The sequence below is a fragment of the Solanum lycopersicum genome, chromosome 11 (assembly GCF_036512215.1).
Source record: "Solanum lycopersicum chromosome 11, SLM_r2.1".
NCBI classification, from domain to species: Eukaryota; Viridiplantae; Streptophyta; class Magnoliopsida; order Solanales; family Solanaceae; genus Solanum; species Solanum lycopersicum.
In genome coordinates, this window is record NC_090810.1 from 8,970,080 (window position 1) to 8,983,845 (window position 13,766).

The window sequence follows — 13,766 nt, forward strand, 5'->3', positions numbered from 1 at the left end:
ACCCATACGCTAACCCCCCACCCCTACCCCTCAAATTCAAAAATTAAAACTCGATGAATTTATATAACTATTTCACGTAAATATTTAATAGTAACTAATATTTATAGAAATGTAATAAATTTCTCAATACGTAAATAAGATCTGAACAAAAGCTATTAAATTCAGGTGAACTCAATAATTAAATGGCAGACCCACATATATCCACTTCCAACCTTAACACCACCCTGCCCCTTCACTCTTACCCACCCCACCCCACTCCACGTCCCCCTACTCCCACAATTTAATTTGCATTACATAAATGTATGTAAAATAATATTTTATTTATCAAATACTAAAAATTATACTCTCTTTTTTTTCAAAAAGAATTGAATATTTTCCATGGATAGTTTTTTTTTTCCATATCAAAATCACCCTTAATAAACTTACTTGAAAAGTTACTAGTATTTTTTTTTACTATATATGGTAATATATACAAGAAATTAATTAGTGACATGAGGAAAAGAAAAAGGAGAAAAAAGAAGCAATATATGATTAAGAAGACTAGGGAATTTAGAGTATAAAGTTGCAAATCCAATCACTACTATATTGTTCGTCTAAATAGGTATATGAAATGTGTGAAACTTTGTAAGGTTCATAAACTATAGTATCATAGTCAGAAATTTAATTAAAAATATCTAAAAATAATAGTTTGTAGCAATCAAAATAAAATAAATAAATATTGTGTTATTTGAGGTTCAAACCTCAAATTTCTTCACTCAAACGGACGCCTACTACCCAGCGGTTGATCCACAAGGGGATTCATCCGAACCCCTTTCGATAGAAATTTATATTATCTATACATGGTTAAAATAATTTTTTTATGTATATATAGTAGATGTCGAACTCCCTTCGGCTACTTCGTGGATCTAGTTCTACAGATTTTGAACCCCCTTATTTAAAATTTTGGCTCCGCCACTACTACTACTACTGCTCCAAAGACATAACTTTTGTCAAGGGTGTTCAACTTTAAATATATATCCTTTTAATGTAGAATTTTACATATTTATACAACGTAATTTTTTGACAAAGAGTATCAAGTTAAACACCTTGGTATAGCTCTAGATACACCCCTGTCTATAGAGGGCACCCTGATTAGGTACCTGAATACTTTATCCTATCTTTATGGAGTAGAGAAGTTATTTTCGATAGATTCTTGATTCAAGAGATGTGTGTGTATATATATATATATATATATATATATATATATATATATATATATATATATATATATATAAGAGATCATAAAAAAAATGGAAGTTATTTGAATGTCTTGAATACGTACTCCCCGTCCATAATTACTTATCTGCTTTTGAATTGACATGCCTATTAAAAAATAATTATTGATATAGTGAGTTTATCATTTTATTTTTACTAATTATGAAGTGAATGTATTAAAAACTTAAGATTTTCAAAAAACTCTATCTATTTCAAAATAAGTAAATCAAATGAACAAATAATTAGGAAGACTAAAAAAGAAAAAATGAACATATAATTAGGAAGAGGGTATAAAAGACATATTTTGTTGCTGGCTCACATGTGAAATATTTTAAATATTTAACAATTTATTACTAGTATATCTTTAGACTTGTGAAACACGATATTAAGTAGAAAAAAAATTGGATTTGCTAATTGATCAAGAATTGGAAATATCCTTGTAATAATTTGCCGACTCTAAAACTAATTTCCATTCATATAAATATAATAATAAAAAACAGTGGAAGAGGTAAAATTAATTTCCATTCATATAATAATAACCAAAAACAGTGGAAGATGAATAAACTTTGAAGTATCAAAACTCATTAATTAAAATCAAGTAAAATAAATTATACACACACAAAAAAAAAGGTTAAATTTCTTGAAAATTGGAAATTAATTTGATGGCATGAATTAATAATCCGATAAATCCGGCAGTAATTTCATAAATGTTTGACCATAATTATATATGTTAGAGTTTAGTCATATGAAAGTCTTTAGATAGTGATTGATGGACAATAAGTTTAAATTCCTAAAGAAGGAGTATATTTTGGTCACTACTCATTACTTGAGGTGGCTAATTATCCCTATAATATTTTATCAATTTAATTATAGTGAGTATAGACTATAGTGTGCAAGATAAAAATAGAATATCTAGAATACAAAATTAGTCACATAACATATGATGAAGTGGGAGAGAGGTGGAATTAAAGATCAAGACATAATTAAGTTATACCTAAGAAAGAAAGTTATAAATATTTTAGGGATGTGTGTATAATCAAAGGAATCGGGGAGATTGATTGATGATGATATCGTTCATCGTCGTGATAAAATGAATGGTTCACATTTGGGGTACTGTGATAAGAATGTGTCACTAAAATTTTACTTCTAGAAAATGATGGATAGACCTACGTTGTTGTGTATATGAGGCAGAATATCGGTTAGTCATGAACAAGCACACACAAAAGATGAAGATGGCAGACATAAGTATACTCAAATGGATGTGTGCATATATTAGGAGAGATAGGATAAGATACAAAGTTATATATGACAAGACGTGAGTGACCTATGTGACTGACAAGATGAGGGAAAAGAAGTAAGATGGTTCGAATATATGAAGAGGAGGTGTTCAAATGCACCAGTAAAGAAAGTGTAAGAGGTTGGCTATATCAAACTTTAGGAGAGGTAGATGTATTAGACCAAAGAAAAATTGATGGAAGGTGATCAGATGAGACGTGACACATTTTCAAGTTATTATAGACATGACTCCAAATAGAAAGACATGAAGGTTGGGAATTAGAATAGAAAAGTAATAGTTAGCTGAGCGTCATCGTACTTTTATGCGGGAGAGTGAGGGGCTGGTTTACTATTCCCATCTTTTCATTTTTTACTGTAGCGAATTCAAAATTTTTATTTCATGGATGCTCAATTATTTTTAGTTTGAGAATTGCTATATAAAGTGAGTGCATAGTTAATACATTTAATGAATTATTAGATATTATCAATTGTTTCATTTGCTTTATTCATCTTAATATTTTGTTGTCCTTATAACTTGATTACATTTATTTCGAGTGAAGATAAGTGTATGAGATACAATCTTTCTATCCCACAAATAGTAGGAATAAAATTTGCATATATTCTAATATTTTTTCACTTCGCTTATGAAATTACACCAAATATATTATCATTATTATTTTAGTATGAACTATATTGCAATTACAATATGACAAGTGTCATTGACATGTTTTACAATGTTCTCAAAATAAAAATCATGATTTTCTCTATTTTATAGGTAATTAAGTCCGATGACTTTAAGAATTAATAATAATATTTTGAATTTATATTTACAAATATAATGAACTTTTTAATATAAATATATCTAAGTAAAATTTATTGAACTTTGTGTTCTTCATAGTTAAGCTTCTAATTTTCTACTTCACCCCTCATTATAATAATTTTTAATATTCTATAATTCTTAAAAAAAAAATCAAGGGAGGGGGGGGGGGGGGGGGGTTCTTAATAAACAGGAACTAGCTACTCTATACCTAAAACACCTATAATTAAGAAATAAATAATTAACAAAGGAATGATATGTGCTTGGTGGATATTATTCATAATAATTATTTTTGAAAATTATAAACACCTCAATTGTATGATTATATTAAAATTATGTACATATCAATAAATATAAAATATCTTTAAAAGATCCTCCAAATTCAATAAACGTAAAAAAGAGAATCACGAAAGAAATATATAATATTGTGGACCCAAAAAGTTATAAAAATGGGACCCATACTCCTAAATTTTTCTTTATATAAAAGAAAATATTTGTATACAAAGTTGAAGTGGTTGAACAAAAACTTTTTCCCCAAAAATGCAAACAACCCCCTTAACCTTCCACACCAAACAAAGCCACCCCAATAATATCTCAATTCAAGTAGTCTTATTTACAAACACCATAGCTAACAAAACCATATGGATCCTTCTCCTCCTCAAGATGATTTTAGCTTCCCAACAATCACCAATACACCGCCGCGATTCCTTGAATCACCACCTTTATGGAGAACAACGTTAGTTGCCTCTAGTGACCTCCAGAATAACTCTGATCATGATCATGAAGAAAAATTGGACATGTCTCCATTGATATCCAATAAGTCTAATTACATCAACCAAAGAAAGAGCTTCTCACACATAGAAGGTGTTCTTGCCATGAAGAGAATGATTGAAGATGAAGATGAAGAAGAAGAGAAAATGGACATGTTATGGGAGAATTTGAATGAAGAAATGTCTAACAAAATTATGACAAAGACTTCATGTGGGAAAAATGCAAAGAAGGTGGAATATAAATGTGCTAAATCTTTGAATCTTTCCAAAGCAAGCAAAAGGCCAAGCTTGGTGGTTCTCATCAAAGTCTTGAAAAAGGTGTTCTTGTAATTTCATACTTAATTAGCTTCTTCAACTTCATTCAAGAAAACTAAACTTTGATCAATATTTTGCATCTCTTCCTTTAATTAATTTAGTTTGTTGCACATAATCTCTATTTGAGTTTTCTTTGTATTTCTTATGCCTCATCACTACCCTCTAGTTGTAAGATATTTTGTAATATATAGATGTTTTAAATTAAAAAGATACATTTGTTCATCAAAGAATATATGATAATTATGAAAAATTATTTCTTCAGTTCTATAAATATAAGAACTCTCAACATGCAGCCTAAGAAATATATGTAAGTATATACAAGGGAATTTATTATATCTTGAAAAATTATTTATATTTTTCTCAATATATATAAATAAATATCTCTTTAAGAAAAGTAATTCTTCAGAAAGTCATCTTCTTTCTTCAATTGTGATCTCTATTGTTTTTCTAACACTAGCTAGCTAAAAGTGAGGTGTGAGAGGTTGAATAATTAAACACATTTATTATTATATTATATACACATACATCAAATATATTGGTTTGGTAATTGACATGCAAGTAATTGGACATAGGTTGTTGCAATGCTTATTCATAATTATTTTTTATATATATTTTTTTAAAGTGATCTTGTTTAGGTAATCTTTTTGGTACAAGAAAATTCTTGTAGTATTAATTAAGAGAAGGATTTTTGTATCTTTTATTAGTTGGAAAGCTATAATTGAAATATATATGTCCAAAGAGTTTTTGTAAGATCAAAATGTCAATGTCAAAGATATAAATGTTTTCAAATTATATAGGTAATAGTTGATATTACTTGAAAAGCATGTGCCGTCTACTGATTTAATTCTGTATTGATTGATTTTGATTGATAAATTGATTTTGTTTCTACAAGTAAATGTACAACAAGTGTTTTTTAGCTATAAAATAATATAATTCATTCAGTGTAGCTCTATCCATTCAGTTGAATTTCTAGATAATCATTTAACTTGTAGCAAATAAAAGGTAAAATCACTCAATTTTATTTTATCTAATTAGCTTTCATGATCAATTAGTCTGAAATTAAAAAAAAATTAATACTATTTTAATAATGTGACAAAAAATAACTTTTTCTGGACAAAGTTCTAGTTATTCCTGAATCAATTTTTGATTAATTTTTTGAGTGAATATTCAACGACAAAGAAAGTCGAATCTGCTTTAATTTATTGAATAGAAATGGTTGAAATATAATATGAACCTATTTTGGTTTAATCGTGGTTGACAAATGATTTACTTAAAGTATCATAAAAAATATATGGATGGGTCATAAAACTTAAAAATGGAAAAGGCACAAATATACCTTTGAACCATTTTAATGATATACATATACTCTCCGTCATATTTTTGAGACATTAGTGTCCCTGCCGTCCAAAAATTAGAGTGTATATATATATATATATATATATATATACATATATCTTTTATACTAACACACATACATCATACATGTATCATAATCTTATCCACCGTTCGGACATTTATTAAAGGGAAATATGTCTTAAATATATCGAAACATTGATTGAAATTGTTGTAACAATACCAAACTATGGAAAGGACTTTTCACCCCATGCACTATTTAATAATGTATAGTTTTTAAAGGTATATATGTGACCATATGGACATCATAAATATTGCATAATTATAAATAGTAACGTGTCCGTGTGGACACATATATACCTTTAAAATACATTAAATAGTGCAGGGGGCAAAAGATCCTCCATAAAATTTGATATCATAACTGCAATTTCGGTCAAAGTTAGAGTATTTTTCATACCCTTTTCTCTTTATTAAATATCGGATGAGCAGATAAGATTGTGTCACATGTCCCTATTTAGTCTACTGTTAGAGTTAATGACATATATGCTCTAGTTTTTAGACAGCAGGGGCACCAATGTCCCAAAAGTATGACGGATGATATCTACATACCATTTATAACAGTTTGGGGTATATTTGTCTTTTTTCCCAACTCAAAATAATAAGGGAAAAGGAAACTAAGCAAATATCTCATAAAAGCAAAATAATTACAAACATATACCCTTTATATTCATACTCTACTAAATAATTATATTATATTTCCCAACTAATTGATACTAAATAAGTACATATGTATTGTATTGGTGATACCATAACAGTATACATATACACTTATAGTATCATTGATTAGTGAGTAATTTATAAACAAGAAACATTGACGATACCAATACAATATATATATATATATACACACACACACACTAATTTAATATTAATTAAAAAAATCACCAGCCTTGATGTTACCAATACAATATATGAAGTCAGAGGCGGATCTACGTGAAACCTAGGGGATTCACCCAAACACCTTTGTCAAAAAATTACACCATATATAACGTCAAATTCTGATTTTATGAGTATATTATTTAAAATGAACCCCCTCAGCACTAACGAGAAGGATGGCAGAATGAATAAGTGTAAAGCCTGTGGATTCTAACAAGAATCCATGGCCAAATCTCAGCTGAAGCTGCTCAAGAACACGTAGAAGAGAAGCAATCAAGAATCCATGGCCAAATCTCAGCTGAAGCTGCTCAAGAACACGTAGAAGAGAAGCAATTTAGTTGGGAGAGAAAGAAGAACTGCATTAAGCCACAATGCTACACATTACATGAGTTATATACAATCCACTTACTAACAAACTTGTAACTAACTTCTAACAAACTTGTAACTAACTCTTCCTAATTATAATCTAGTGTGTAATCTACACTATAATCTACTATGTAGTTCAATACATGTTCAATGTACATCAATGCAATTATTTAACTCTTTTACACCCTCCCTCAAGCTAGGAGCTATGAAGATGTTCTTCATTCCTAGCTTGGATACAAGATGTGTATGAGAATCTCGTCCAAGGGTCTTAGTGAATATGTCTGCAGGCTGTTCAGATGACTTCAAATATGTTGTGACAACCAATCCTTCTTGTATCTTTTCTCTCACGAAATGGCAGTCTATATCTATGTGTTTTGTTCTCTCATGGAACACTGGATTAGCTGCTATTTGAATTGCAGAAGTGCTGTCTGAATGCAATAACACAGGAAGGTTAATCTTGATGCCAAGTTCATCAAATAAACCAACAATCCAAACAACCTCAGAAACTGTAGATGCCATTGCTCTATATTCTGCCTCTGCTGAACTCCTAGACACTGTCACTTGTTTCTTAGATTTCCAGGATATAGGTGAACTTCCATATTGTACCAAGTATCCTGTAATTGATCTTCTACTATTAATGCATGCACCCCAATCAGCATCACAAAACACCTTTAATTCACTCCCCCCTGTTGATGCCATCAAAATACCAAGTCCTGGTGCTGATTTCACATATCTAACTAATCTCATTGCAGCCTCCATATGTGAAGTCTTTGGAGAGTGCATAAACTGACTTAAACATTGTACAGCAAATGATATATCAGGTCTAGTAGTTGTGAGATATAACAGCCTCCCAATTAACCTTTGATAGCCTGTAGGATCTTTTAATGTTTCATCTGGACATGTAGATGGGATGTTAGCATCAAACTCAACTGTAGTAAGCTTTTGATTTAACTCCATTGGAGTTGAGACTGGTTTGGCACCTGCCAACCCCATGTCTGATATGAGTTCTAAAGCATACTTCCTTTGGTGTATCAGAATTCCAGCATCACTCCTAGCAAATTCCAGCCCAAGAAAGTATCTTAGCTCTCCCAAATCTTTGATCTTGAAAGACTGTTGTAGCATCTCCTTAGTTTGTTGAATCATCACTGAATCATTGCCTGTCAATAACAGATCATCTACATATATAAGAACTATCATTATCTTGTCCTGTTTCCTCTTTGTGAACAAAGAATAATCTCGTGTGCTTTGATGAAATCCAGATTCAATTAAGGTGTGTGTAAGCTTGATGTTCCACTGTCTTGATGCTTGTTTCAGGCCATAGAGTGACTTTAGTAATCTACATACTTGATTGTTTCCAGTCCTGTCGTTGTTCCTTCTACTAAAACCTTGAGGCAATGTCATATATACCTCTTCATACAAATCTCCTTGTAGAAAGGCATTGTACACATCCATTTGATGAATGTGCCAATGCTTAGCAGCTGCAATTGAAATAACAGACCTTACAGTACTCATTTTGACTACTGGTGAGAATGTCTCTTGGTAATCAAATCCTTCCTTTTGATTATAGCCTTTAGCCACCAATCTTGCCTTGAATCTTTCCACACCACCATCTGAATTATACTTCACCTTATACACCCATCTACAGCCAATGGCTTTCTTGTTCTTTGGCAAGTCTACTAGTTCCCAAGTCTGGTTATCCTCTAGAGCTTTTATTTCACTCTGCATTGCATCCACCCATCTAGCATCTTGTATGGCCTCTGCATAGGTAGCTGGTTCATTCTCAACTGAGAATTTTGAAACAAAACTTTGGTATTTGTTGGACAACCCAGAGTAGTCTAGCACTGAAGCTATTGAATACAGACATTTGTTGGTCCCATTTGTAGTAATGTAATCCTTATGCCAAATTGGAGGTTTAATGCTTCTAGCTGATTTTCTTAGTGGAGGATCATCCTGATGAGATGACATTTGTGGAGCAGCATTATCTGAACAAGAAGGAGGTATAGAGGATTGTGGCACTATAGTGATCAATTCATCATAATTGAATAAGTCTGCACTGGATATAGTATTAGATGAAGATGTAGTATTGTCCTTGAAAGGAAACACTGATTCAACAAAAACTACATCCCTATTAACAAAGAATGTTTTGCTCTCCAAATTGTATAATTTGTATCCCTTTTGTGTAGGTTCATACCCCATCAGGACAGACTTTAGGGCCCTAGGACTAAACTTGTCTTGTTTAGTAAGATTAGTAGCAAAACATAAGCAACCTATCACTCTTAAGTGATCAATTGAAGGAGGCTTATTGTATAGTTTCTCAAAAGATGACACACCATTCAAACTAGTAGATGGTACTCTGTTGATCACATATACTGCAGCTTGAACACACAAACCCCAAAATCTATCTGGAAAACCAGCTTGAAACTTAATAGCTCTTGCTGTCTCTAGAATGTGTCTATGTTTTCTTTCCACTACACCATTCTGTTGAGGTGTATATGGACAAGAACTTTCATGGATAATACCATATAACTTGAAAAGCTCATTGCAATTGTAGTTGAAAAATTCAGAACCATTGTCTGACCTTATCTTCTGAATCCTTTTTCCAAACTGAGTTTCAACTTCTGTAAAGAAATGTTTTAACAAACTAACAACATCTGATTTCAATCTCATTAGAAAAATCCATGTCCATCTTGAATAGTCATCAACAACAGTAAGAAAATATCTCATACCATCAAAAGTTTCAACTCTATAAGGTCCCCAAACATCTAAGTGAACCAGCTGGAAAATACTTGTTGATCTACTAGTACTGTTAGGAAAAGGCAGTCTAGTTTGTCTAGCAAGTGGACAAATTTCACAATTATGTAATGCAAATTTACTACCAAACTTATTAAAAATGGGAATCTTCCTGATTACACTCATAGGCACATGACATAATCTTTGGTGCCAAACAGTAGCCTTATCTTCAGCATCTTGTATTGTTGTTAAACATCTCTGAGGCATATCTTCTACTTGTGTATCTATCATGTATAATCCATCCTTTTCTTTACCAGTCACCCTCACCTTCCCAGATGAGAGGTCCTGAAAAACACAGTAATGAGGAAAGAAGGTGACACAACAATTCAAATCTTTTGTCACTTTTGAAACAGACATAAGATTGAATTTGAAGTCTGGAATGCATAACACTTGTTTAAGCATGTCACCTTTTTCTATAGGACAACTTCCAATATGAGAAACCTTTGCAGACTCTCCAGTAGGCAACTGAACACTACCTGCATTTTCTATCATTCTTTCACAATGTAAATGCTTAGCATCATTTATCATGTGATGAGTAGCACCAGTATCAACAACCCACTGTATTGAAGCATCCTTAGATAAGTAAGAGTTACCTGCCATATTAGCTGCACAATGTGTATCACCAACTGTTGTTTGATTCAACATTTGAATAAGTTTCTGATGTTGTTGTGGTGTAAACATTGGCATTGGCATTGTCTCAGATGCTGCAGCTTGATGAGACTCCTTTTGAGTAGGTTGTGGAGCATGATGATGGATTGATGATTCTTCATAGACTAGGTTCCCTGCAACAACTGAATCTCTCTTTCCTTTGAACTCTGTAGGATATCCAATAAGCTTGAAACAATCAAGTTTTACATGGCCAGTTTTGTGACAATGATCACACTTCAATAATTTGTTGCAATCACTTCTCATATGTCCCTTCATGTGACAATATTCACAGAAAACATTAGGATTGTATGGCTTCCTATTCCTCGAACTAGACCTTGATGTATACATTGCAGTAGGATTTGAATTTGAACTTTCTGGCATTGATCTACTTAAGTTTGCTGCTAGTTTTTGACTTTCATCTTGACTTATCATGGCATAAACCTGATTAATGCTAGGAAGTTGATGCATCAACAGGATTTGGCTGCGAGCTTAAGCATAACCATCATTAAGTCCCATAAGGAACTGCAACATCCTCTGATATTGAAGATGCTCAAAAAACTCCTTAGATTTAGGACAATTACAAGCTGGTGGTGGCATGATGCTATCATATTCATCCCAAAGATCTTTGAGTCTTGAATAGTATACTGAGATAGAAGACACACCTTGAACAAGTGTGAAGATCTCCTTGTGTAGCTGAAACACACGAGAACTGTTGATCTTGTTGAACCTTTCTCTTAGATCTCCCCAAATCAAATGTGTATCTGAACAGAAAAGAACACCACTGTGTAGATCTTTACTCACATTGCACAGAATCCATGAAACAATAATGGCATTACATCGATCCCACAGTTGAGCCAAACTCCCTGAAAATTGATCTCGTTTCACTGTTCCATCAATGAATCCTACTTTGTTCTTCCCAAGCAAAGCCAACTGCATTGCTTTGCTCCACAAAGTGTAGTTATCTGTTCCTGTGAGCATGATTCCAATGTTGAGTGAGCCTGGTGAATCAGATGGATGTAAGTATAAAGGATGAAGATGATCAATGGTCGTGGATGCCATTGATGTTCCTGTGATTTCCCCTGCTGAATCTCCAGTAGAAACCATCGAATTAACAACTCTATTCCCTTTGTCTACAGATTACAGAACCACTCGCTCTGATACCATGTAAAGCCTGTGGATTCTAACAAGAATCCATGGCCAAATCTCAGCTGAAGCTGCTCAAGAACACGTAGAAGAGAAGCAATCAAGAATCCATGGCCAAATCTCAGCTGAAGCTGCTCAAGAACACGTAGAAGAGAAGCAATTTAGTTGGGAGAGAAAGAAGAACTGCATTAAGCCACAATGCTACACATTACATGAGTTATATACAATCCACTTACTAACAAACTTGTAACTAACTTCTAACAAACTTGTAACTAACTCTTCCTAATTATAATCTAGTGTGTAATCTACACTATAATCTACTATGTACTTCAATACATGTTCAATGTACATCAATGCAATTATTTAACTCTTTTACAATAAGGGGTTTAAGTTCTAAGAAGAACCGAATTCGAGTCTCTCTATATTTGCTACTTTTTTCATCTTTTTTTTTTTGCTTTAGAAAGGCTGAGAAGTATTGGGCCCATATTCTCAAACAAATGAAATGCCTCATTGGCTCAATGTGAAGCTTTATCTATAAATTTTAGGAATCACACAATTTTAATATAAAATTACAATATATCCCTCTTTAGTTTTAATTATATTGATTCCTTAAAAAGTAACACAACTCGAATACATTAATATGTAACTTGGATACATTAAAGAGTATATCAGATACATTATAACATAAATGAGATACATAAAATGTAGCTCGAATACATTAAAACTAGCTCGGTTACATTATTAAATAAATTTGAAATATGATACCTAGCTCGGATGCATTAAATATTGGCTAAGAAACATTAATATGTAGCTTGTACATTAAAGAAATAACAGATTTTTAGAGGTTTTTGGAAATAAAGGGCATATTGAAAATAAGGAAAACATAAGACGTATATTTCAGTAATTTTTTCTTTATTTTTTAATTTTTCCGTAGTTTAAATTTGTTAACCATATTCTTTGTAATTTTCATTAATTCTTCTTATTTATATTTTTCATTTTGTTTCTACATACAATATAACCTCTATAAATTAATATAGGTTGGACCATGGAATTTTATTATTTTATAAAGATATTATTTAATTGATAAATTAATATTTATTAATTTAAAGAATGATTTGAAATTTAATAAAAGTTAATTTTGATTATGTTAAAATCATTGTATCTTACTAATTTATGTATCATCTTTATTGATTTCACATAAAAAAATATTATACATAAAGTACAACGAATACATCAAAATCAATGATATCTTACTAATTTCAACATTATGATGTTGCAATAATAAGAGCTTTCAAGATGTATTATCTAACAAATTTTATCGTAGGAATTTGAAGGCAATGAAGTGGGACGGACTAATCTAGCAAATATCAATGTTTAGATGTTATCAATTTTGCAATTCCTGTTTGGACAACAAATGTTCAGCAAGAGACAATAACAAATTGTTGTTGACACTATAAAATTCATTCGAGAGATTCAATCTCAAAGATTTTGAATGAACCTACTTGTGAAAATGTCATTCATGAAATTGAGGTCACGGTTAATGATCTCGGTTACCAAAATAAATTGGATGACAATAATATGTTGAATTATCCGGGTGAAAGTGATACATGTTCAGAGGTCCAAATCTTAGAAGAAATTGTCGATATCATAGGAAAAAACAATGTTATTGATGAATTTCAAGATGTTACTATACCTTTGGAATCAGTCACGCGTAAGAAAACACTTATTATGTTTAAAACTCTTCATAAGTTTATGGTGCAATTCGAAAAGACAACACCAGAGCTCGTGCATGCAATAAGAAAAATTAGAGATGCGCTTCAACTATAATTAATTTTTTTTTAAAAAAAGGAGACACAATAGAATCATATTTCACTAAATGTCTTTAAATATATTTATACTTTTAAAGAATTATTAATTTATGATATTAATGGAACCAGAGGTTTTACAGTAGTTCTCTATCTATGTACTAAATTGAAGAAATGATGAATTTTAATTAAATCTTAAATTGAGTTAAAAAATATTTATATGAAATAAAGTAAATCAAAGACTAAATATAAAAAATGTGAATATTTCTTTAACAAAATCTATTAAATTAAATT

The 13,766-nt window shown here is 31.3% G+C and overlaps 2 protein-coding genes across 2 annotated transcripts; one reads left to right on the top strand and one right to left on the bottom strand.

Moving 5' to 3' along the window:
• The first annotated feature begins 3,987 nt into the window (after positions 1-3,987).
• LOC104644556 (uncharacterized) lies at positions 3,988-4,446 on the top strand. Its single transcript, XM_010314623.1, has one exon. The coding sequence runs from the start codon at positions 3,988-3,990 to the stop codon at positions 4,444-4,446; it is 459 nt and encodes a 152-aa protein (XP_010312925.1).
• Positions 4,447-11,013: 6,567 nt separating this feature from the next.
• LOC138339694 (uncharacterized) lies at positions 11,014-11,628 on the bottom strand. Its single transcript, XM_069291595.1, has one exon. The coding sequence runs from the start codon at positions 11,626-11,628 to the stop codon at positions 11,014-11,016; it is 615 nt and encodes a 204-aa protein (XP_069147696.1).
• Between the last annotated feature and the right edge of the window lie 2,138 nt (positions 11,629-13,766).